Genomic DNA, 26,109 nt, shown 5'->3' on the forward strand with positions numbered 1-26,109 from the left:
TTTGCCTTTCAGTTTTCCCACCTCTCCTCATCCCCGTGTACTTCCAAATGCAAATCATCATGACCATGATCAGACGCAGGTTCTGGGCGGTAAGTGAAAGCTTGTCTCTGCTCTGAGTGTCAAACTGTGTCTCACGTGGATGGTGAAGAGAACCTTATCTGGGGAGGGAGAGACGAGGCTTCTGTCCACTCTGTAAAGAGACCTGGCTTAAGGAGGGGTGTTGTTGGGGGTGAGGGGAGGGTAAGATGCTTGTAATGCATAATCTCTTCTTTCTTTCCCTAGGACCTGGCCTGGGCCTTCAGTTATTACATGCGCTATTTCATCATGTACATCCCTTTCTATGGAGTTCTGGGATCCCTGTTTCTCCTCACCTTTGTCAGGTAGGAGACACTGCTCTCCCCTACCTCCAGACATGGGCCCCACCCATCCCACGTGATGAGCGATGTCAAGCTAACTCATCTATGCCATGACGTTCTCCCTTATTAATCAACATTCTCTCCACTCATTTACCCCAATCTGTGCTACATCCCACTGCCTTGACTAGCTTCTCTTGCCTCAGTCTCCTCCAGAAGATTTGATTCTGGTGTTTAGTCTCTCTCATCATCAGGAAATCCTTAGTGGTGGTGATGGCATGTGGAGATGGGAAGCGCCATTCCCTCCTTCCTTCCTCACTCATTCCCACCCATGTAAAGCTCCCACACTGGGTCTAAGTCACCTGAGGAATTTTGGATGTGGTTCCTTTCAGAGCCCCTCCCGAGTCAGCTGGAAAGTAACTCAGGAAAGAGGCAGGGAGCTCCCTCCCCTAGGAACTGAATGTGCTGCCTTCACATGATACCCAGCTCCTGCCAGCTCAGGGAGCGAGAAGTCAAATGCTGTCCCCCACTTGGATCCCCTGTATGTAGCATGCTTTGCTGGATGGCCCCTGACCCAAGCACTCACTTTTACACCCCAGTACAGAGACAGTACTATGAGTGACTGGACTGATGTTCCAGACCATAGGATTGTATTGACATCTCCACCCTGGAAGCAGTGACTGTGATGGCTAGCTCATGCCCAAAGGCTGGCCTGAATTTAGATCCATTGTTAGGGTCCTTAGAAAAATAATGTTTTAAAAGAATTTTTGCAAATCTGTGTAAAAACCTTTAAACTGTAGGATCGGAATTCCACCTCCCATGTTATTTTAATGGCTCTGATCATGAGTTAGGAAAAATTCCCATTGATATCAGTGGGCTTTGGTTCAGGCCCTTAGAGAAGCATGAACTTCAAAAGATTTCATGAAGTCATGATAATCATCCATATGTTTAAAGATTTAGCCAGCCTCTTTTGTGTCAAATCCAGTTGAAAATCTCACAGTGACAGACGTTGTAGTTAGATTTCCAGTACTACTTTGTTTCCGTTGGATCACAAATGCAACAAGACCAGCTTTCCTCCCAGTAATGTGGTTAATGAAGCATCACAAAGCTTCCTTAAAATTGCTTATTTAAATTTAAGACAATAAGGAAAGAGTCCAAGGAGTTTTATAGAGCAAACCAGCATTCTAATCCGTTATGAAATCTCTCCCTAGCTGCTCTCTCATTGGTCAGGGAAGCCAGAATTCTTATACTGAGTTACCACTTCTATTCAGGCTGCAGATGCAAGCTCAGATAAAAGCATTTACTTTTGATGTGAGGCCAGGCACTTTTAGCCAGTAGGAGGAAGACAGCAAATTCAGATTGTTCTGATTAAGCTATTTGGCCCATATTACCCTTCAGTTGCTGGATTAAAACACCATGCGAAACAAATATGGTGTATAAAAACCCATCCAGGCCAACATCACAACCTTAGAAAAATTCTTGGATCTTTCTTCACATGCACCACGCTCTTCTTTAATTTGTGTGTGAAATTATTGTTGGTGAAAGTTGCTGGCTAGGCTAGACGAGTCTGGAGACTGAAGTCCTCTGTTTCTTCAAAGAAGAAGTTCAAAGTTCAGAACAAGGACAGTCCTCTGAAAGTCCCTCTCAACCCCGGCCTAGCGAATAGGCATAAAAAGAGAGTTCTGTTTCCATGGTCTATTCCAGTGGTCTCCAACCTTTTTATACACAAGATCAGTTTTTGAATTTAACTGCAACCCAGGATCTACCCCTCCCCTTCCCTGAGGCCCCGCCCTGCTCACTCCATCCCCCCTCTCTCCATTGCTCGCTCTCCCCCACTCTCACTCACTTTCACTGGGCTGGGGCAGGGGATTGGGGTGCGGGAGTGGGTGTGGGCTGTGGGCTGTGGGAGGGAGTTTGGATGCAGGAAGGTGCTGTGGGCTGGGGCAGGGGGTTGGGGTGCAAGAGAAGGTTTGGGGTGCAGGAGGGAGTATGGGGTGCTGGCTCTGGGAGGGGGCTGGGGGAGGACTCCCACCAGGCGGCACTTACCTCGGATGGTTCTGGGTGGCAGCGCAGCAGGGCTAAGGCAGCCTCCCTGCCTGCCCCGGCCCCATACTGCTCCTGGAAGCAGCCAGCACACCCCGGCAGCCCCGGGGGGCGGGGGGGGGGGGGGCACGTAGCTCCACGCGCTGCCCCTCCCTGTAGGCACCACCCCCACAGCTCCCATTGGCGCCAGTTCCCTGTTCCCGGCCAATGGGAGCTGCGGGGGCGGTGCTTGCAGGCAGAAGCAGCGCGTGGAAACCCCTGCCCACCCCCACCTCCAGGGGCTGCAGGCCAGGAGTGTGTTGGCTGCTTCCAGGAGCAACGCAGGGCCAGGGCAGGCAAGGAGCGTGCCTTAGCTCTGCTGTGCTGCCGGACTTTTAGCAACTGGAGATCACGATCGACTGGCAGAGGCTCCAGGATCAACCAGTCAATTGCAGTCTACTGGTTTAGGATTTAGGACGGAAGAATCCCATGCACCGCTACAGGCTGAGGACTGACTGGCTAAGCAGCAGTTCTGCAGAAAAGGACTTGGGGATTACAGTGGATGAGAAGCTGGATATGAGTCAGCAGTGTGCCCTTGTTGCCAAGAAGGCTAATGGCATACTGGGCTGTATTAGTAGGGGCATTGCCAGCAGATCGAGGGAAGTGATTATTCCCCTCTATTCGGCACTGGTGAGGCCACTTCCGGAGTATTGCATCCAGTTTTGGGTCCCCCACTACAGAAAGGATGTGGACAAATTGGAGAGAGTCCAGTGGAGGGCAACGAAAATGATCAGGGGGCTGGGGCACATGACTTACGAGGAGAGGCTGACAGAACTGGGCTTGTTTAGTCTGCAGAAGAGAAGAGTGAGGGGGCATTTGATAGCAGCCTTCAACTACCTGAAGGGGGATTCCAAAGAGGATGGAGCTAGGCTGTTTTTACTGGTGGCAGATGACAGAACAAGAAGCAATGGTCTCAAGTTGCAATGGAGAAGGTCTAGGCTGGATATTAGGAAACACTATCTGACTAGGGTGGTGTTGAAGCACTGGAATGGGTTACCTAGGGAAGTGTTGGAATCTACATCCTTAGATGTTTTTAAGGCCTGGCTTGATAAAGCCTTGGCTGGGATGATTTAGTTGGGATTGGTCCTGCTTTGAGCAGAGGGGTGGACTAGATGATCTGAGGCTCTTCCAACCCTAATCTTCTATGATTCTATGGTTGGTGACCACTGGTCTATTCCATTCTTGATCTCTTTGCTAAGACTGACAACCAGAAACCTAGCAATGATTGGGGGAGGAGGGTGTTGTGAGGAGAACACGTGTCCACCAGGAAGTTGAACAGATCAAAAAGGTTCATTCTGAGTGAGTGTTTCCAGGTCAGTTTTTATTTTATCCATACTGGTATCCCCGTATGTATCACAAACTAAGGGGTGAATCAAAGCTTGTAAAGGCAGGGTAGTGCGAAAGAGCAATCCCCCAGTGAGAATGCGAGATCAAGGGAGATAGCCACTAAGGGAAATACAGTTAGGTATCCTAATAATCATGTTAACGCCTAGACCTAAAATGGAGCCCCAACAGAGCAAGAAAAACCTACTGTAGAACTGATTCCTTCCATTGTCCAGAATCAGAAAGCTGCCTGCTCCCTCATCTTGGGAAATACTCCCCTAGTATCCTATGCCTCCTCTGTGTACAACATGACTGCTGCCTGTACACCCCCTCTCCCCGCTCCCTTTGTTATCACTGTTGGCCTTACCTGCACTACCCTATATGAGGATGGCAAGCTGCACAGATTATAGCCTGATCTGCGCTGTGAATGTTTATGCTTCCTTTTGAAGGTTTCTGGAGAGTCACTGGTTTGTGTGGGTCACACAGATGAACCATATTCCAATGGAAATTGACTGTGAGAAGCACAGAGACTGGCTCAGCTCTCAGGTAATGGCTGGGATATTAATGTCCCATAATAGATTAGAAATTCACTTGCCCTTCAGAGAACAGCTGGATTATCATTGACTACCTGTCCCCAACATTTAGTTTGAGCCCAGTTTAGCAGTTTTACAACATAATAGCCTGGGGTATCTGTCTAGGACCCTTTCCCCCCTTTCCCCCTTCCGCCCCCTACCCCCAACTCTCTCCTATAGGGAGTAAGGCTGACTATGAGGAGATGGAAATCCAAATCTGTGTGCTGAATCTGTCCCCTGAATTGATACATTTTGAGGGGCTAATTAAAGCATTCCTCATTCAGGTCTGGGGAAGTGCAAGGCTCAAGGGGCTTCCCAACAATCATCCTTCATAAAGTGCGTTGACACACAGGTGTGCAAATCAGAAGTAACTCCATGTAAGTCAATGGGCCAGATCCTCAGGTGTAAGTCAATTTAGTTTCTTTGACTTCAGTGGAGATATACAAGACCAGCTGAGGACCTGGCCCAATGTCTTTCTAACTTTTACTGTTCAGGAATAACGAATTCTGAACACATCATGTGAAAACCAATCATAGCAGCTGCAATGGCTCAAAATGCCTTCCACAGACTCACCAAACATATACACCCATATATATATACATACCATGCCTCCTACCTGCAGTGTTCTAAGACTAATTCAGCTCTTACGTGGCCTGCGTCTGCTCTCCATTACACTGGTGTAAATCAGAAATACTTCCAATAATATCAGTAGGAAGTAACTGAGTTGAGTGCAGAATGCATCTCCTACATCAGGTTACAGTATCTACTGTGGCCCGCAAGGGATAGCTTTCAAAGTCTGGCAGTCACCATCTCTCTACTGGGTCCTGATCCAGTAAACACTTAAGCATTTGCTTAACTTTAAGCATGTAAATAATCCCACTGTAGTCCACTACTCATGTGTATGAAGTGAAGCACATGCTTACCTGTTTTGTTGGATGGGGGATTTGGAGAAAGAGCAAATCTGACAATGATTTGGTTTTAAGCTGAGTTCTTTGGAAACACCTATTGCTCATGCAGTCGTCATGCAGAATTCACTGCCACAGCTTAGCAAGGAAAAGAATGTAAGAGGATTTTAAGAAAGACTGTGTAATTGTATGCTCATGAATAACAATGGTAGCTATGCCAGCTAAGCAAATGTTCCCAGCTTGTTCAAACCTCATGCTTCAGGGTTCAGCTGATGATCTGTGTGCAGCTGGGAAGGGAACCTTCCACCCCCCACCTCCCACAAAGTCGTAGTATTACACAGCTGGCTAGATGTACAATGGCCTCTTGTTTTGCCTGGCTCGGAAGCATTGGGTATAGGCTCTGCTGAAGGCAGGATACCGACTAGATGAACCTGAGGCAGTATGGCAACCCCTATGCTGCCTCACACGTGCAGTTCACTTTCCGAAACTTGAGAGAATCCCTGATCAAGCCTCTCTGGTGACAAAGACCTGGGTCTGATGCCTTGCAGCCTTCTCTCCTTCCTAGGCTAGTGGAGCCATGCAAGAGGATGTGGTTATTCCCAGGGGAGTTGGTCACTCTTCTTTTAGTGCTCCCAGCCCTCTCTGTCAATCTGCCTCTGGCTCAGAAGGGATGAACGTCTCAGGAGCAACTTGCGATTGGAGATAGGGAGGGACTATTATGATAACTAAAAGATAGGGATCTAAACAAGTGGGAACACCCTGACATCAGCCCTGTTATCATGAGGGATCACAGGACAACCTGCAATGTGGTTTTCTGCACACCTTGGACCTAAGAGCCATTTCCAAGATAGGCTGAGACTATGAACACCCTAGTAGTTTAACTGGCCTGGCACCATTAGCCTCTTTGCCAGTTACTGAGGTGGTCTTCCTGGTCTCTAGTCCCAGGGCGCATCAGGGGAACATACAGTAGGTCAGCAGTGACCAGATGGGATTGGTCTAGAGCAGTGGTTCCCAAACTTGTTCCACCGCTTGTGCAGGGAAAGCCCCTGGTGGGCCGGGCCGGTTTGTTTACATGCCGCATCCGCAGGTTCGGCCGATCCCGGGTCCCAGTGGCCACAGTTTGCTGCTCCAGGCCAATGGGAGCTGCTGGAATCGGCCAAACCTGCGGACGCAGCAGGTAAACAAACCGGCCTGGGCCACCAGGGGCTTTCCCTGCACAAGCGGTGGAACAAGTTTGGGAACCACTGGTCTAGAGAAGTATAGGGAATACAGCCAGTGCAGGAGAAGCTGCATGAGAGAACATTTCATCCAACAGCTTGGTAGTGCAGTAAAGGTGCACACGATTGCTTGGTCTGAAGTACCCCCTCTGCCTTCTGTAATATGCAGGAAGAAGAGCCCTATACCAATTGCTTTTAGGCCAAGGCTTCATTAAAATTCACTGTTGGCATCTTGTCTTTGCAGTTGGCAGCTACCTGTAATATCGAGCAGTCCTTTTTCAATGACTGGTTCACAGGGCACCTGAACTTCCAAATCGAGCACCAGTGAGTATGGGCCCAGGGGGGATGGGAAGGAATCTTATGGACACAACCAGGTCACCACCTGGCCAATCAGGGCAGGACTTAGGAAGGGGTGCAAGCATTATGGGGCGGCAGTGAGCAGAGAAGGAAACGAGACCTCAGGAACATCATGCATGAAATCAGAAGAAACAACTGCAGTCATCGTCTCATTTCACCACTAAACACAAATAACTTTCACCTGTTGCCACCAGCAAATTCCCCTTTCACCCTCACAATCTTAATTTAGAGTCTGATTCAGGACTCATTGATTAAAATGGCCATTAAATCAGGTCCTTGGGCTCATTTGGTTTGGAGTGTTTCTACTCACTTCAGTAATTCCCTCTGCCTCTTCCCAGCCTCTGATTTATGTAGCTTTAGTGCAACTGCATAGGACTATCTGCAGTTCTAGGTACCCTAGTTCAGCAAAGATGTCAAAAGATAAGATCAATTATGCAAAATGCTGTCTATGACAATACAAAAACTAGAGGAGAGGTCATATGGAGTAAGACTGAAGAACCCGGAAGTTGTCTTAGGGAATGAAAGAGAACCCAACAGAGCAGCAGAGGATAACAAGTTTCAGAGTAACAGCCGTGTTAGTCTGTATCCTCTAAAAGAAAAGGAGTACTTGTGGCACCTTAGAGACTAACCAATTTATTTGAGCATAAGCTTTCGTGAGCTACAGCTCACTTCATTGGATAGTGCATCCGATGAAGTGAGCTGTAGCTCACGAAAGCTTATGCTCAAATAAATTGGTTAGTCTCTAAGGTGCCACAAGTACTCCTTTTCTTTTAGAGGATAACAAGACCACAGATTCTTTATCTGTTTGTCTGGTCTATGAGCTTCCAGACAATTTAGCTTGTCAACAGACGATTAGTTGTTGTCCAAAGGGAATGCAACTCAAGTTGCAGTGGGGGAGGTCTAGGTTGGATATTAGGAAACACTATTTCACTAGGAGGGAGGTGAAGCACTGGAATGGGTTCCCCAGGGAGATGGTGGAATCGCCATCCCTAGAGGTTTTTAAGGCCTGGCTTGACAAAGCCTTGGCTGGGATGATTTAGTTGGTGTTGGTCCTGCTTTGAGCAGGGGGTTGGACTAGATGACCTCCTGAGGTCCCTTCCAACCCTGATATTCTATGATTCTATGACAGCAATCTCAGTAGATCAACTGAGGGTTCCTCACTCCTCATTTTTCTAACACTCCCTGTTTTCTAACCTGATCTTTCATTCTTTCTAAGTACGTTTTTGTTCTGGGGCAAGACAGCAGGAATGGGAATCAATACATTCAGTTTTCAAGAGCATTTCTTTAAAGCCTGGATTTCTCCCTCTCGCTCTTTTCTGTCTGCCTGTTTTGCTTGGAGAGAAGGAGGCAGTAATTAGCCCTAAGAGGAAGCAGAAAGAAGTGTCTGTTTCCAGGGGTCTGTCGCTAGGTTTTTCTCAGGCTCTCTCTACTTCTTTATTCAAGCCTGTTTCCCATGATGCCACGACACAATTACTGCAAGATTGCCCCACTGGTGAAGTCATTGTGCACCAAGTACGGAGTCCACTATGAAGAGAAATCTCTCGGCAAGGCATTCATAGACATCGTCGGGTAAGGGGCCTCAGTACTACTCACGGGGGGATGCAGCCTGTATTGCCAGTGCCCGCCTTCCAGTAACCTCTTGTCCGTTTTAATAGAAAAAAAACCCTCTGCTTCATAGGTACCTGTGCCGAGAGCAGTGGCATCAGCCCTGTAAACTGTTTGTTTGCTGTAGGAGTGATAATCTTTTTGCACCAATCTAAAAAGCGTCTGGATTTTTACTGTAGCAATGATATCGCTCCATTGACTTCAGTGGAGCAACAACAATTTCTGAGCCGGATCCCCAGTTGACATAATGTCATAGAGAAGAAAAGGACAAAGCTGTCTCAGAAACAGCAGGTTCCAACTCTCTAACCCACAGACTCCTTCCACCCTGGCCCTCAAACAAGGAGAAATCAGGAGTGACTTGCTCGATGATTACCAAGTCACCACTGAATTCCCCCAAGAGGTGTTCACCCCTTTCTAGCACCTTTCATACCATGCTATTCAGGTGGCTGGCCCTTTAAAGCAAGGAGCTACAGACCTAAAGTAAAAAGAAAAGGAGTTCTTGTGGCACCTTAGAGACTAACCAATTTATTTGAGCATGAGCTTTCGTGAGCTACAGCTCACTTCATCAGATACATACCGTGGAAACTGCAGCAGACTTTATATATACACAGAGAATATGAAACAATACCTCCTCCCACCCCACTGTCCTGCTGGTAATAGCTTATCTAAAGTAATCGTCAGGTTAGGCCATTTCCAGCACAAATCCAGGTTTTCTCACCCTCCACCCCCCCACACAAATTCACTCTCCTGCTGGTGATAGCCCATCCAAGGTGACAACTCTTTACACAATGTGCATGATAATGAAGTTAGGCCATTTCCTGCACAAATCCAGGTTCTCTCACTCCCTCACCCCCCTCCAGAAACCCACCCCCATACACACACAGACTCACTCTCCTGCTGGTAATAGCTCGTCCAAACTGACCACTCTCCAAGTTTAAATCCAAGTTAAACCAGAACATCTGGGGGGGAGGAAAAAACAAGAGGAAATAGGCTACCTTGCATAATGACTTAGCCACTCCCAGTCTCTATTTAAGCCTAAATTAATAGTATCCAATTTGCAAATGAATTCCAATTCAGCAGTTTCTCGCTGGAGTCTGGATTTGAAGTTTTTTTGTTTTAAGATAGCGACCTTCATGTCTGTGATTGCGTGACCAGAGAGATTGAAGTGTTCTCCGACTGGTTTATGAATGTTATAATTCTTGACATCTAAAGTAGCCATTTTGCACCTGACTATTGCAGACAGCAACTTCCTATTGCTCAGCTGACATTCCCGAAGAAGTGGCACATCCTCAGGATAGGGGAAATAGGTGGACTTTAAGTCACTTTAAGACAAAAGCCCCCTATCTTGAGCCACACCGAGTCGTGTTTGTGCCCCTCCAGCAGTAGAGAGGGCACTTAAAAGCACACATATGCTCAGGATTTATGTGCTGAAGAAGCAGTGGTGGATTACTCCACCACTGCAGAATCCTCAGCTGGTGAAGAGTTAGCGTAACTGGTTCTGTACCACCTACTCCAAAGGGGGCCTGTTGGGGGTCGGAGGAGATGTGGAAACAACAGGCTTCAGTAACAGCCCCTAAGGAACCAATCTAAGCTGGCACAAGTTAGTGCAATCCTTAAAAGGATGGAAAAGTGACAACAAACCACCTTTGCTCTTCCCCCCCTTGCCCTCAGATGCATCAAGTACTGCTCTGCTGCACAGGGGGATTCTGCCAGATGTTTCTCAGGACAGTGGCCACGTGGCTATAACATACAAATTCTCTGAAACGATGAAACATGGGTGTTGCCTGAATTGTAACTAGAAGGAGTTCCTGCTGCAGAACATATTGACCTACTTTCAGTGTAATGCCCATGAAGTCTGTGGAGTTAATCTGATGGACACTACCTGAGATTGTGCCCATTGTGTTTTAAGTCAAGTTGTGTATGGAATGAGATAGGCAGCTCATCTCGCCTTATAGACCCAACATTCAGGAAGGAATATTGACCTCCTGAGGAATGATGGTTGGATTCAGAAGTGGGCAACTCCTTGCAGAATCTCTGTTCAGGCAGGCCTGTGAGTCCTGCTTCACTAATGCCTCTCTTCTCTTTCCATAGGTCCCTAAAGAAATCTGGAGATCTCTGGTTGGATGCCTACCTCCATAAATGAAACTGGATCATAGTGGGGAGGTGCGAGTGATGGGGGAGGGACCGTGTGGTTTTGTTTTTTTTCTGTCAGATTTCAGCCTATATCTGTGTGCACAGTTTGAGGGGAGTTTCCTGATTTGTGAAATGCTACTGGGGTGGGTGGGAAGTTCAAGAGACCTTTTTAAACCAGAGAGATTTTAAAAGTGTTTGGCCCAGTCTTCAGAAGATGAGTTAAAAGATCCATTTCATACCACCAGGCTGGAAATTGACCAAGCTGAGTGGGGTTTTCTGTTTTGGAGGCGGAGGGTGAGAGAGCGGGGTGGATAAACAGAAGAGCAATTTCTTCCCTCCCCTCCCTCTTCCTGAGCCATTCACTGCAGCCCTAGACTCAACCCCCACACACAGGCACTAGATTCATAAACATGATCAGGCCAGCGTCAGAGAGCTTCTGCATCTGTTCCAATATTTACAATCCCAGAAACCCGCATCAGCTTGCACCCTTTTCCCCCTTCTGATGCCGGTGCAGAGGAGCAACAGCGCAGGATTGGATTGTGTTTAAAAACAAAAAACCCAAAAGCCTGTTTGATCACCCATGGAACGGCAAAGTCTCTTGGCTGTGCTGTCTGCTGCATCCTCCCTGGAGAATTGGGAGGCGCAGCTGTGAGCAGCAGGTGCTGCATTATTAGTCTGCCTGCCTCGCTCAGAGCCCTGCTGTGGCTTTGTCTCTCTCTCAGCCTCTTTCTCTCTCTGAGCGTAGCGCTGCTTTCGTAAAGGCCATGGCACCGGTCCTACGCTGAACTCCCGCATTAGCTTCACTGGGACTCTACACAGGCGCAGGTATCCAACTGCATGGGCCTCTGTGCTGGATCAGACTGGGGGTGTTTTTACTGCTCACCCCTGTTCTCAGGGGTCTGCGACTCAGCTCTGGGCTGAAACAGCGAGAGGGATTTAACAATCACTTCATCAGGTTTGCTTTCCATGTGGCCCATTAACACTGCTAAGATGTCTGCTAACTAATAATATTGATATGTATAACAAATTGATCTGCCCATTGCAGATGCTTTATTGTGCTCCTCTATAGTTCACAGACTGCCTTGGGGGGTTGCAGCTACTTAACACAAATACAGCAGAGAACCGCTACTCTGGTTTCACATTTGGTGTGAAACTTTCCATAGAGCACTGAGAAATGTCTTAAATTGTCTAGACCTATTTTCTGTCTGATACACAGTTACCCAAGAACTATTAATGGCTCTAATGGAGGGTAGTTTGCAAGGTTCAGTTGGTTCCATGGCACAGGGCCCAATCCAAAGCCAATTGGTAGCAATAGAAAGTCTTCCATTGGCAGCAGTTGGCTTTACGTTAGGCCCGGAAACTTTAATTTAATACAGTTGAAAGCAAGATAGATGTGACATTCCAGTAACGTTAAGAGCCAGGGTTTCTAAAAAAGGCCTCTAAACTTCTGCCCATCTCTCATTGCTTGTTCAAAACCCACATTTCCTTGTGCAAAATAGGTATTTAGTCATGCAGTTACCTAACAGCGAGTTTGTAAGCACATCATTAGGTCCCAATCACACAACTGCATCCCCCCAGGCAGATCCTATCACCCAGATGGTGCCCTACTAAAATCAACAGGGCTCTGCCTGCCTGGAGGCAACTGCAGGACTGGGGCTTGACACTTGAGAAAGTTTAACCCACTTTAGAAAATGCCTCCCTGAAGATCAGATTTTACTGCACTAAAGCCAGAAAATTCTTAGCGGAGATTGTAATTTAACCAATTCACTGATGCCTGAAGTTTGTAGGGGACTCTAAATATTTGGGTGATTTTACACACCCTGTTGATTGCAATACTTAAATATCACCACAGGTGGTTAGAATGAAGTTTTATTGTCCTGGTGTGTTTCAGTTTCAACCAGACCTTGAACACCTTTTATATTGCAGTCCCTAGGGTTCCAATATCTAATAGCATAATTAATAGTATCCTTCTGTATTTTGTAGTCTTTTTGAACAAGGAAGTAATGAGTTAGCATGGGATTGTGGAAAACACCATTGAAACTGCCTTAATCTCAGTCTCCTTCTGATTCAATGAATGTATCTCACATTCTCTGCTCCAGCAGAGATGAGCACAAACTTACTGCAGCACCTGCTTTGCAGTCTTCCAAATAGGCAGCTCACTTTTCGAGAAGGTTCAAGTTGTTTGCTCCTCCAGTTCTTGTTTCCAAAACAAACTCTGAGTTTGGCTGCTGCTTCCTCTGGGCTCTGCCCCTTTCTCTTTGCTGTCTGTCTTGTTGGAATGTTGTCCATTTGCATGGTAAACGTCCAGAGGAACCTCAGGAGAGGGGTGGCCCAACAGACCCATCCCAAACCAGTAGCCTTATTCCTGTCATGTGCTTTTGTAGTTGTCATTGATCACCTTACAGGAGGGACTTGTGTTTTATTAAAAGAATAATGCAATTCCGGTAGGGCACCCTGCATTGCCAATGCTTGGGAGACGGCAGCTATCACTACTGACAGCTACAGAACCTCAGAACATTCTAGAAGAGCAATGGAGCAGGGCACCATGCAGAAGGAAGGGCCAGTCCTGAAGCAGAACAATTGTTTCATTTGTCCTGAGCAACCACAAACAAAATCATAAAGGGAACAAGTAGGGACAGGCAAGAGCCTGATATTGGCTCTTCCCCCTCACCCAGGCGAGCTGGGTGCTTTAGATCAAACTATAGAAACATTCTTGTTCATGGAAAACTCTGAGTCACTAAGACCTGCAAAATAAAAACAATGCCATTTTATAATTGGGAGAAATTTGAGTGTCATACTGTTATGTCTACTGGAAGATGAAAGTCCTCTCTCTACAGAGGATCAAGTCACTGACACCACCATAACTTGCAGTTGTGTTTATCTTACTTTATGTAGTAATGTAACCCATGCCTGCTGAGTCTGGTGCTCTGTCCCCCTCTAGTGGCAGCTAGACCACCTAGAGATTAATGAGTCTGCTACAGCATTGGCTAAGAGGCATGTGGCTTTTAGCTCATGCAATACAGGTTCATGCATTTAACTCCATAGGTCCCAGGTTAAATGCTGACAACTGGGGTCTGTCAGTGTTACACTAACATGCAAACCAAATTCTCTCATGAAAACTGTATGTGTTGGGAACAATGTCAGCTGTCTCTGTATTTTGCCTCTGGGGCCAATCCCACTTAGTCAACTTCCCAAATGAGCAGTGCTCTTCTCAAAACTTCCCTCTTCACTGGAACTGAGGCCTCTCTTCTCTCCCTCCCTCCAACTCCAGAGAGTCTTTTATTCAGACAAAGGTGTGTCCAGATGCAGCAATTCGATAGAGTGACAAGGTGTCCGTGCATACATTGGAGTAAGTCAGACTGAGCCCTGGTGTAAAGAGATGAATCAGGCTCACTGTATTCAGAGAGATGAAAAAACTTTCATGACGAAATTTGAAATTCTAGTCAGCTAGCCTGAAAGGTGGAGAGCAGTTTGCAACCCAGGGCAGCAGAGAGAGATCCTGGCTTTATTGAAGGCTTTAGAATGAAAGCCAAGAACCACTGAAGTGGCCTTGCATGGCTTTGGTCCCAAACAACCCTAAACTCAGCAATTTTAGCTGAATTCGACTTTGTGTATGTAGGTTTGAACTTGACACTCAAAGTGAAATTCAGGGGTGCAAACGTGGAAACTTAAAACCTAGTTTGCCCAAATCCCCAGAGAACAGCAATCAACGAGTTCCCCTCCCAGAGCGAGCAGGGAAAAATCTATAATGTTTTTTCTCTTTTGATTATTTATTGCTTTTGAATGAGATACAAGCACACAACAAACTCTCGGACATGCAGGGAGCCTGTTGGGGCTTTCAAGAAACAAGCCTGAGCCACACCACGGGTGACTTGGCTTTTGGCAGCACGCAGGCCATTTCCAGAGGCTGTGGGTTGGAGATAAGCAGCTTGTTTCAGACAGGACAATTGAACGGGTAGACATGGGGGGACAATCTTTGCGTCCCTCCAGTTAGCAAGTGGGGTGGGGGTGGAATGTTGTGGTTAGAAGGTTCCTTGGCAGTTGGGATTGGCAGTTGGAAGGGGAAGGAGTGACCTGCTGAAAGGGGGCAGGAGCCCTGGGCGGGGAGATGGGGAGTATGGGTGGGTTGGGGCATGTCGTAGGGAGCTGGGGGACGTGTGAGGGGAACAGGGTGAGAGATGTGAGCATGAGGGAGAAAAATCAGCAGGGGAAAGAGAGGATGAGGAGAGAAAGGAACAAGGCTGAGATCAACTGTCCCACATTTCTCTCTCATGGCATTGTTACCTGACCAGATAATGGCTTCAAGGCTGGATTGTGGCTAGCCCTGCATGGGTGCATGAGGAGGGAGGACACCAGCTCAACGAGCGCTCCCTTTCACAAGGAAGGAGAAGGCTCACTCTCAATCCTTGATCTCCCTGAGTAAAGACTGGACGCGTCTAATGTAAGCAGTAATACTAGACAACCCAAAGAGTTGGGTTTTGGACCCATCCTACTCCCACCTAGTTAGCAGAACAGGGCCAGTGAGGGGGAAGGGAAAGAAAACACACACTGCACCCTTTAAAGGGGTGTTCCAGTTCTCTCTGAACCGTGTGCTTCCCTAGCACTCTGGGAGACATGCTGGGTGAGCCAGCTAGGAAATCTCTGAAAAGCTGTGGGCTAGATCCTCAGGGGGTGTAAATCTGTGTCACTCCATTGCCGTCAATAGATCTGTTCCAGTTTGCACCCGCTGGGGATCTGGCCCTCCAAGTAAATCCTGACAGTAATAGTCAGTTGTGGTGAGGGGTAAAAAAGGGTCAGGGGACCTACTGCTGAGGATTTGTGTACCATGCATTAGGGGACTCAGCCTCATAACACCATCCACACACATCAATAGAAGTCTATGTCAAAATGCCTCCTTTCTGTAACAAGCTGCTATACATCAGTCATGGCCTCTTCCAACAGATACTTTTCTAAAAGCCACCCTACCAGAGCCCTGAAATTTAGAGTGTGTCTAGAGGTAGTTTTTAAAAAAAAAAAAAAAGCAGCAATTCAAAAATCTTCATAGAAAAGCTCCTGACTGTATCCTTCTTCAGTAAATCAAAGGAACTATTTTTTCTAGTGTATCTACTTCTCAATAAATTCATAACTGTTGACTATAAAACCGTTTAACGTGATTTATTCACTCACATTCAACATCATTGCTGTCCATAGCGAAACCTGTTGATGTATATGCTTCTTGGGCAGCTGCAGATGTACAAACACACTGAAGACATGCAACAAGGAGGAGCTATCTAACCTAATTAGGGCATTTTTAGGACACCCATCGCTATATTTTCTGAACACCAGGGCAGCACACCATTCCTTATGTCTGGAGTTGGGTCAAGGATGTGGGTTTAAATCCAGTACTAGCTGGGTTTGGGGTGGGATTTAAGGTTCGTTTACCCAGGGGGTAATGCACACTATGGGGTGTGATTTCTAAAGCACTGTGTTGCATGTTAATTGATCTGTATATACCCTGCTGGTGCACATTAAAGTTTCCCCAGTGTGCTTTTACATAATGCTCTTTCAGCATAACTTGTATAGACTTGTATGATTTAAGGCTGAATCTGGTATGTGGTTCAGGATCCGTTTTGTTAGTGCTGTTCTTGTTGACTGCTTCCAATTCCAAAACACAGCTGAAGAAGCTTTTTCCCATTTTGAATTCCCACACCAGACCCCCAAGCCATAAGAACAGCTGAGGTCCAGACCCACCTGGGCCTCAGAGGGATTAGGATTTAAAGTTCCAGTTGTGGCCTGTCTGCTTATTACAAATGACCACTTTCTAACTAGCCATATTTAGCAGACATGACTTTTGTGAATGTCTCTGGGAAACCCTCTGTGTTCTATGATTGCCCCAACCTCTCACTTTGTGGGGATGGGTTCGTGTGGCAACTATTTAAGCCATTGAAAATAGACATCTCAGCATGCCTTTGTATTGGAGGGTGTAAACCTTGAAGAGCAGGAGAGTTCCTTCATCTGTGAATGAACTTGGAGCCACAAAATATTCTTATGCTCCTAATACAGAAGAAACTATGACAGCCCCTGTCGACAGCCACTCCAGCCCTGCAACAGTCTCTTCTTCCTGTGATTCGGCCCTCCAGGTGAGCCACATTGTACTGCCACCATTTTGAGTCCAATGTTCTTATACAATGTCTTTGGATCTGACTCTGGCCCCCACAATTCTCACACCCTTCTCTCAGGGATCTCAGTCATCCTTATCCCTTTCTCAGGGGCTTCATGCTGCATTACCAGTGGCTGGTAGGGGAACCCAGCCCTCCCACTGCACTGGGTTCCAGGGCAGACCATCAAGGTTCACTGCCAAACTCCTTGCTGCCACCTTCCTACCAACAGATCTCTCCTACAGCCCCTCTAACTTCACCCTTCTTTCAGGGCCAGGACTCAAAGGTCTCTTCCCTGAACTCCCCCAATAAACCTCAAACCAAAAGTATAAACTTAAACCAATGTCTTCCCTCCTCAGGCTTGACCTTTCATACCCCTTTTCCTCTTGCTCTGTTCCTCCACTGAACATGTCGCAAGGCTCTCTTCCTGGAAGCCCAGCCCCTGCTCTTTTATCACCACCAGATCCTGTTCCATCCCAAGTGGCTGCTCTGGCCTCCTGCTAGATTTTGCTACAAAAGAGAGGATCCCAGGGTCAACTCTCCCCCTAGAAAAACAGTTCTGTCCGTGTCAAAAGCTTGATCCTGCACCACTGAAGTCAGTGGGACTTTTGCCACCCACTTCAATAAGAGCAGGATCACGCCTGTAGACAGCAGCATGATGTGGTGATTCAGAGTTCTCACCATGGAACCTCAGGAAGTCTTCCTGCAGTCTTGTTTTGGAATGCAGCTCCACTATGTTTGGGCTTCTTTTGGGTTGGGGGAGGTGGTCCCTGCATGTAAACTTCCTGAAGGCGGCCCAATCTGAGGCACTTGCTTGAATAGTTTCTAGGCTGGCTGTGGACAAAGAGGTGATGTCACAGAAGCAACCTTTTGCTCAGATCTCTGCTTTCATCACAAAGCAAACTGGAGATTGTGTGCAGCTCCCACAGGGCACAATCCTGGGAGGTGCTTCCCTCCCTTGAAATTAATGGGAAGTGAAGATTCTCAACCAGGATCAGGACCATAAGGACAATGATGAACGGGTCAGGTAGGAAGGAGGTTATTGAAGAGAAAGCTCCTGTTTGCACACATCATTTACTGTACATTTTCTCTTTGCACAAATCCACCAGAGACATGATTGGTTGGTAGATTGCAACAAACCTTGGTGCCAACTCTGTCCACATATCTATTCAAGGGACACCATCATAGGACCTAACCACATCAGCCACACCATTAGGGGCTCGTTCACCTGCACAACTACCAATGTGATATATGCCATCATGTGCCAGCAACGCCCCTCTGCCATGTACATTGGCCAAACAGGACAGTCTCTACGCAAAAGAATAAATGGACACAAATCTGACATCAGGAATCATAACATTCAAAAATCAGTAGGAGAACACTTCAACCTCTCTGGTCACTCAATAACAGACCTCAAAGTGGCAATTCTTCAACAAAAAAACTTCAAAAACAGACTCCAAAGTGAAACTGCAGAACTGGAATTAATTTGCAAACTGAACACCATCAGATTAGGCCTGAATAAAGACTGGGAGTGGTTGGGTCATTACAAAACCTAAACTTAATTTCCCCCTACTGTTACTCACATGTTCCTGTCAACTGTCTGTAATGGGCCACTCTCATTACCACTTCAAAAGTTATTTTTCCTCCCTTGGTATCCTACTGTTAAGTGAATTGTTTCATTAGACTGACTTAATACTTGGTAGGCAACTCCCATCCTTGCGTGTATTTATACCTGCTCCTGTATTTTCCATTCCATGCATCTGATGAAGTGGACTCTAGCCTATGAAAGCTTATGCCCAAATAAATTTGTTAGTCTCTAAGGTGCCACAAGGACTCCTCATTGTTTTTATCATGAGTATGGTTATCATGTTACCAATGTTGACAGCAAGGAATGCCTCAGAGAATTTCTGCATGGTAAATTCACTGTTATTCCCCATCTTGTTGCTTTCTGCAGGGTGAGAAATCTACTGGTATTGAGTGAAACTGCACTGCTAATTTATATTGTTGAAAATATTGTTTTTAAATATATGGGCAGCTCCACAGGGGCTATAAATTCGGTTTAGTCCTTTGAAGTTAATAGAGAAACTGATTTACACCAGCTGAGAATTTGGCTCATAAAATACTTTATGTATAATTAAATATATCATTTTGATTAGAGAAAAAGGGAGGAATGTTCTTATAAATTTCTCAAAGATTTATAAGAAGAGAAAAATGGCCTTGTTCACAACTCCACAAATCACAAAGGGTATAAATAATAAACAATGTCAAAACTGTTCATTTATCTTGTTTATCCCTATCACGTTTGACAAAAAAAAGTCATTCAGTTATTGTAACATACAAAATCTAATATCAAAAGAAGATAACTAAAATAATCAACTGTACACAAATAGATAATCACTATGGTCAGTTACGTACAAGCAAGAGAGAGAGGGTGTATTTTTGAAAATTAAGTACTTTGGTTAACAAAAATGCATCTGTGCTAATTTGATTGCCCAAGTTCTCAGAAAAAAAATGAAAGACTTTCCTCCCTGACTCTTGCACTTGATTTCATCTCTACGTCAAGCACAAGCATGAGAAATTTCAATCCTGAACTGTTTTCCAAAGCTATAACTACTGGAAATGGGAACTGAGAACGCAAGCCCCATGTCAAGCATAGCTGTAAGGAAAATAGCAATTGAATAAGTGCATTCTGGCAAAAATAAACACAAATAAGCAAATGGGCCAGCAAAGAAAATGCAGAAAGACCAACATATCTGGGATTCCATTCCATATCATACACGCCAAATCTGATGTTTTAAAACAAAATGGGTTTGTTTTTCAAATTATTTTGGTGTTGAACCAATGGCTCTGGGTCTGGAACTCTGATTTTTCATTGAACAAGTACCGCATAGGCATCAATAATGGAAGATCCAACCACAACACTAACATGCTTCAACCTTTAACCCATTCAGTCCTTGTGTTGTAGCAACCAGGCAAGGTACTAACAAACTTCAACAGGACTTTATTTTTAAAGTGGAAACCTCTTTACCAAGCTGATGCTGCACCCTCGGTAACTCTCACTCTGCCTCCTCAACTTTCCCCCGTCCTTCCTGTTTCCTGACCTTTCAGATTCCCAACAGCCAGTGCTCCCAATTCTAATAATTACAAGCAGCATCTAAACACCACACCTTGGTCTTTTTGAATCACCATGAAGGGTATCAATTGTGAGGGTGGTTACTTGTCCATTAGGAGTCTGATCCAAAGCCCAGTGAAGTCAGTCAGGACTTTCCAAAGGGCTTTGGATTAGCCCAAAGGGCCTGGGCTAAAATTTCTTTTAACTAGATCACCTAACAGCCATCACATGTGGATGTCTACCAGTCTGTGCTAAATTCAGATTGGTGACCTAAATAGGAAGCAGAAACATCATATTCCAGATCCCTTGAGTAGATCTGAGAAAAAACAACCACAGCAAAAATGTAGGTAAAGAATCCAGCCTCTTTTTTTTGCTTGAGAAGTGCTTGTGAACCAATTAGAATTTCCTCAGATGTATTTGTTCAGATTTTGCTGATTAATTTCAGGGAGGTTTTTCACCTATTACTACAAATAAATTCGCTATAGAGTATCCATTATTCAAGATTAATCATTGCAACTGTGTTGGTTATATGTGATTAACCACATAAATCATGTCGTATTGTGCCTGAGATAGGAACATAGCTCTTAGTGTTTGTCCATACTTGGGATTATCCCTAACTCAGACAGGGTGGCCAGTAACCATGGTACACAAAGAAAGCTGCTCAGCACCACTAAAGATTACTTCATTTCAAGCACTGGTATCACCACCGATATATATCATGGCTTTCTTTGTATATGCTTGGGTTTTGCTCTGATGCAGCTATGCCAATTGCTGGCCACCAATGGCTTAATTCAGCAGTTCTTAAACTGTGGGTCGGGACCCCAAAGTGGGTCGTGACCCCGTTTTAATGGGGTCACCGGGGCTGGCATTCAACTTACTAGGGCCCAGGGCCAAAGTTCAAGTCTCACTGCCCGGGGCCGAAGCCCATGGGCTTCAGCCTTGGGCAGCAGACCTGAGGCTTCAGCTTCAGCCCTGGGCAGCAGAGTTCATGTTACAGGCTCCCCACCCCGGGGCTGAAGCCCAAGTTGCCCCCCCACCTCAGGTGGTGGGCTTGAGCTTTGGCCCCCCTGGCTGCGGCAGCAGGGCTTGGGCGGGCTCAGGCGGGCTCAGGCTTCGGTCCCCGCTACTGGGGGTCATGTAGCAATCTTTGTTGTCAGAAGTGCAATGATGTTTGAAAACCGCTGGCTTAATCTGAAGTACAAACAAGGCCTTAAATATTCAGGATGTCATGGGGGCTTTCAGTCTATCAGGGAGACAGATCATTTGGCAGCAGGGAGCAGATAAGCTTGATTGGGGGATGTTGACCCTTTTTCTTCCGGGCCACACAAGCCTTGCCAGAGGCATCCTTCCCAGAACAGTGTAGGTCACTGTGAGATTTATTGGCTGGACGCAGAGTTAACACTTAATCTTCTCTAATCGCTTACACTTAGAGTAATTGCATGTGAGCGGAGTCCTAGTTTCAAAGGATGCAACTGTGACGGGTTGGACCCCTTGGGAAGCCATCTGATGTGCTGAAATACCACTACGTCTACCTGTTCTGCCAACATGGGCCCCCTTTAACCCGCCTTCCTGAGCCAGGCTCTTAAAACCTCCTCTAACACACACACACAGGCAGGGCCACACCCAGCTGCCGATCAACTCTGGAAAGATTCATCTTAAGGGACTTGCTCCAGCACTAAGATGTCCACCTCCCTTGGAGTACAGACCCAAAGATATATTATGAAATTTGCCCTCTCCCTCAATATGGACAGAGGTGTGCACACTTCTTGCCCCTCCAGTTAGAAATTACAGAAACCAGGTTTAATAATAAACAAAACAAGTTTTATTAACTATAAAAGACAGATTTTAAGTAATAAAAGGGGTAACAAACATAACCAAACAGATTATGAATCAAATGAAATCAAACATGCAAACTAAGCTAGTTTCATTAAAGAAATTGGTTACAAATGGTAGTTCTCACCGTAGATATTGTTGCAGACAGTTTGCAAAGTTTCTGTGGTTCAGAGTTCCAGTTATATTCCTTTTCAGACTAGACCCCTGTCTCAGTCTGGACTCCCCCCTTGCCTTCACTTTTTCTCCTGTGGCAGACAGGCCCTGGAGACAAGGAGTCCTGTTTGCCTTCTTCCCCACCCTTAAATAGGATTTACATAAGGCGGGAATCCTTTGTTTCCCAAACTTGATCCCCCTTCCCTTACAGTGGAAAGTTACAAGAAGTCCCAGGTAATGTTTTAGTATCAGGTGAGAAGATCACCTGACTCTGGAGGATCACAGCGTCCATGAGTCAGTGGCAGTTTGGAGCATCCACAGGAAGGCCAAGCTTTTCACAGTCTATTGTCCTCGCTGATGGGCCATCCGCCCTGTCTGGCTTTTCCATTGTTGTACCTGAAGTGTTAGCAGTGGGCGTCACCCAAAGTAGCATAGCTGAAATAAAGATACATAGTCAATATTCCAGACTTCAGATACAGAAATGGTACGGGCATACAAATTGGATAACCGCATTCAGTAAATCATAACCTTTCCATCTTGCATAAAGTATATCTCAGTTATGTCATTCATATCATAAGCATATTTTCATAAGGAATATGGAACCAGATCACTGCGCTCTTGTCAGGAGTCCACGATTCCTGTTCCCCTTTCGTGACCATCCCACATAAAGCAGCAATCATCCCATATAAAGCATACCGAGTGCATTTCATTTACTAGCCTGTAATTTTCTGTCATTATCAAAGTAATTACACCTATGTGCATGGTTCTAGTTGCAAAGGGTGTCATCTAATCTTTGGGCCTAACCCAAAGCCCAGTGAAATTAGTGAGAATCTTTTCATTGATTTCAGTGGGTATTGGAACACGCCCTTTATCTGGACTTAGGGTGATCAGACGTCCCGATTCTAGGGGACTTGTCCCGCGTCCCGACCTTACATCGGTCGGGATGCCCTTTGTCCCGATATCAGGACCATCCAGACCACAGCCGCGGCGCCGCTGCTCACCGCTTCCTGGGGCAGCTCCCGGTGCGCCGGCCCGCCCCCCCGACCCGCGACCCTAGGAGCCAGAGGGACCTGCCTGCCGGATGCTTCCAGGGATGGGAGCCACCCCAGGTAAGCACCACTGGGACTCCGCACCTCACCCCCTGGCAGGTCCCTCTGGCTCTTAGGGTGTGGGGGGGCGCTCTGCGTGCTGCCAGCGCCTGCAAGCCCTGCTCCGCGGCTCCGGCAGCTCCCATTGGCGCTTTTCCCAGCCAATGGGAGCCACGGAGTTCAAGCTTGTGGCGGGTGCAGCACGTGGAGAGTCTGGAGACCCCCCTCGCTGCTCTGACCCTAGAAGCCAGAGACCTCCCAACAGGGCTGGTGAGTACAGCCAGGGAAGGGGGCAGAATGTGATGGTGAGTGTCTGGGAGGTGTGTGGGGGCGGGGGGGTGCTGGGCTGTGAGGGTGTGGAGGGTGCTGGGCAGTGGGGGAGGTTTGTGTGTTTTGGGGTGCTAGACAGTGGGGGCCTGTTGGGGGGTGCTGGGAAGTGGGGGAGATCTGTGTGTGTCAGGCACTGGGAAGTGGGGGTCTGTGTGGGGCATTGTGTAGTTATGGTGGTGGGGCTGTGGGGAAGGGCACTGGGAGGGAGGAAGGGAGGGAGGGGAAATCTGTGTGTATGGGGGGAAACTAGGGAGTGGGGAGATTCTGTGTGGGGTGCTGGGGAGCTGTGGTGGGGCTGTGGGCAGGGGGGCGCTGGGCGGGGTGTGTGTGTGCACAGCACTGTGCATTTGTGGTGGAAGGGTTGTAGGGGGGCTCTGGGCAGAGTGGATCCAGGGGGCGCTGGGCAGGGGAGCTGTGTGGCGCAGCATGGGCCCACCCCCAACAGGAAGGGGCACGCTGGTAGCACAGGGCCAGGCGGACCAGTGTGCCTCTGGCTCCGGTCAGGGCTGTGCACCTGTGTCTGTCTCTTTCCCCCATGCTCACCCAATGTGTCCTGATATTTCACTCTTGCGATCTGGTCACCCTATCTGGACTCAGATCTTTTAGTTGCCTTTCCATCAGGACTCAGGCTAGAGGCTTCAGGAATCCTGTCACCCTGCTGTACCAAACAGCGTCCCCACACCAAATATATTTATCTCCAGTGGAAGAACTCATGCATGACTTCACTATCTGTGAATAATCAAGGACGTAAGCTTATAATCAGCAAGTATTTGCTCATCCATTTGTAATCACAAATGAACATGAACTGGACTGAAGTCAATTTATTTTTAAACTTGAGCAAATTCTTGGGTTGGTTTGTTTTTTTTTAAAACTGAATTCACCTAATTCTTCCCAGTCCAGTTCTGTTGTAGACACATTAAGGAGGGCAGCCCCCCAACCTGAAGGAAATACTCACCAGCATCAACATACCACACAATAAAAACACTAACCCAGGAATCAAACCCTGCAACAAATCCTGGTGCCAACTCTGTCCACTTATCTATTCAAGGGACACCATCATAGGACCTAACCACATCAGCCACACCATCAGGAGCTTGTTCACCTGCACATCTACCAATGTGATATATGCCAACATGTGCCAGCAAAGCCCCTCTGCCGTGTACATTGGCCAAACAGGACAGCCTCTAACATTCAAAAACCAGTCAGAGAACACTTCAATCTCCCTGGTCACTCAATAACAGACTTAAAAGTGGCAATTCTTCAACAAAAAAACTTCAAAAACAGACTAACAAGAAACTGCAGAACTGGACACCATCAAATTAGGCCTGAATAAAGACTGGGAGTGGATGCGTCATTACAAAAACCAATTTCCCCATACTGATTTCCCCCTACTGTTACTCACACCTTCTTGTCAACTGTTTGAAATGGGCCACCCTCATTACCACTACAAAAGTGATTTTTCCTCCCTTAGTATTCTACTGTTAATTGAATTATCTCATTAGCACCCCCCACTTGGTAAGGCAATTCCCATCTTTTCATGTACTGTGTATTTTCCACTCCATGCATCTGATGAAGTGGGTTTTAGCCTACGAAAGCTTATGCCCAAATAAATTTGTTAGTCTCTAAGGTGCCACAAGGACTCCTCGTTGTTTTTATTAAGGAGGATTTTTTTTTAAAAAAAATGGAGAGGATTCAGAGAAGAGCTACAAGAATGGTTGAAAATCTGGAAAATATGACTTACAATGAGAGAAACACTCTTTTTAGGTTATCAAAAAGAAAGTTAAGAGGAGACTTGACCCTGGTCTATACTTACACAGTGAGAAAATTTCTGAGAGCAGAGGTCTCTTAATTCTAGCTGGCAAAGACATAATGAGATCCAGTGGCTGGAAGCTGATGCTAGAAAAATTCCAACAAGAAATAAAATGCATGTTTTGAAAAGTGAGAGCAATCAACCATTGCCAAGGGATGTCTTTAAATCAAGAATAGATGTCTTTCTAAAGGATATGACAACATAGTTCAATCACAAATTACTGGGCTTGCTGCATGAATTACTGGGTGCGTATCTATAGCTTCGGTTATATTAGAGGCCAGGCTGGATGATTATAACATTCCTTTTTGGCCTTAAAATCTATGAACCTGAGAATACACCTGTGTCACCCAGTCCACCAAATTAAACCAAACCATTTTTTGAATAGTCCGCACATAAAAAAGCAAATGAACAATTTTCTGGCTGGCAGAAACTGCTATTTATTGATGCTGGGCCACTCAAAAGTATCTGGATGTTTTTACTTCAAAACTTGCCAAAAATGTTCATTTGGGCTCAAGCAAAGCATGAGAAGTTTTAACATAAAGGACCATTTCAGAGACAGTTATTAGCAATTGGAAACTGGTGTGTAAGATGGAATTGTGTAGTACTAAGAGAAACACTAGACTCTATTTGGCAGTGTATCTGTTCTAACAATTTTACCATAAGAATTAACATCAAAAAGTTAGTAAAGCTGTGTATGTTTAGACATGCTCCTCTTTAGGGGGAGAGTTTATATTGGTTTAGCCATCTGTAGTCATAGCTAGATGTGAGAGTTTCAGAGAGGTACAAATCCCATTTTTCAGAAATGGTAACTGGGGCATCAAAGCATGACTCCAGATGCATGTTCAGACTTAACCAAAGAGACACATGAATTTTCAATTGGTCATAAAAGGATACTGAAATTGATTGAGGCAGACATATAGGGAAAGACAGTTCAAAAATGGAACTCTAAAGTTAACGTCTAAAAAACATGACCTGATTTTAAAAAGTGCGAGCACCCATTGAGCTCAGTGCCTGGGCTTCTCTCTCTTGATCTCTGCTGAACCAATTTATTTGACATCTGACGACAGTCTCCCTGAACTTGGAAGGTGAAAGTGCAAAT

At 46.2% G+C, this 26,109-nt stretch overlaps 2 protein-coding genes across 9 annotated transcripts in view; one reads left to right on the plus strand and one right to left on the minus strand.

Annotated features, from left to right (window-relative positions):
- Positions 1-10,641, plus strand: part of LOC144265503 (acyl-CoA 6-desaturase-like) — a 34,985-nt gene extending 24,344 nt beyond the window's left edge. The window contains exons 7-12 of the mRNA XM_077818136.1: positions 13-89; positions 283-380; positions 4,208-4,304; positions 6,697-6,776; positions 8,253-8,378; positions 10,506-10,641. Coding sequence (XP_077674262.1) covers positions 13-89; positions 283-380; positions 4,208-4,304; positions 6,697-6,776; positions 8,253-8,378; positions 10,506-10,557 — 530 coding nt within the window. The 3' untranslated portion in view covers positions 10,558-10,641. The remainder of the gene's footprint in view (positions 1-12; positions 90-282; positions 381-4,207; positions 4,305-6,696; positions 6,777-8,252; positions 8,379-10,505) is intronic.
- A 10,954-nt stretch (positions 10,642-21,595) lies between these two features.
- RAB3IL1 (RAB3A interacting protein like 1) overlaps positions 21,596-26,109 on the minus strand; it is a 70,319-nt gene continuing 65,805 nt past the window's right edge. For 2 of the 8 annotated variants that reach the window (XR_013346302.1, XR_013346304.1), the window contains 2 exons: positions 25,014-25,096; positions 22,082-22,217 (listed from right to left, as the gene is read on the minus strand). Coding sequence is in view for 1 of the 8 variants with exons in the window: in XM_077818140.1 (XP_077674266.1) it covers positions 22,078-22,217 (140 nt within the window). In the remaining 7 variants the exon portion in view is untranslated. Of the gene's footprint in view, positions 22,218-25,013; positions 25,097-26,109 lie in introns of all 8 variants that reach the window. The other 6 variants (XR_013346303.1, XM_077818144.1, XM_077818139.1 and 3 more) reach the window with 4 other exon arrangements.

This window comes from Eretmochelys imbricata, chromosome 6 (assembly GCF_965152235.1).
Source record: "Eretmochelys imbricata isolate rEreImb1 chromosome 6, rEreImb1.hap1, whole genome shotgun sequence".
NCBI lineage: Eukaryota > Metazoa > Chordata > Testudines > Cheloniidae > Eretmochelys > Eretmochelys imbricata.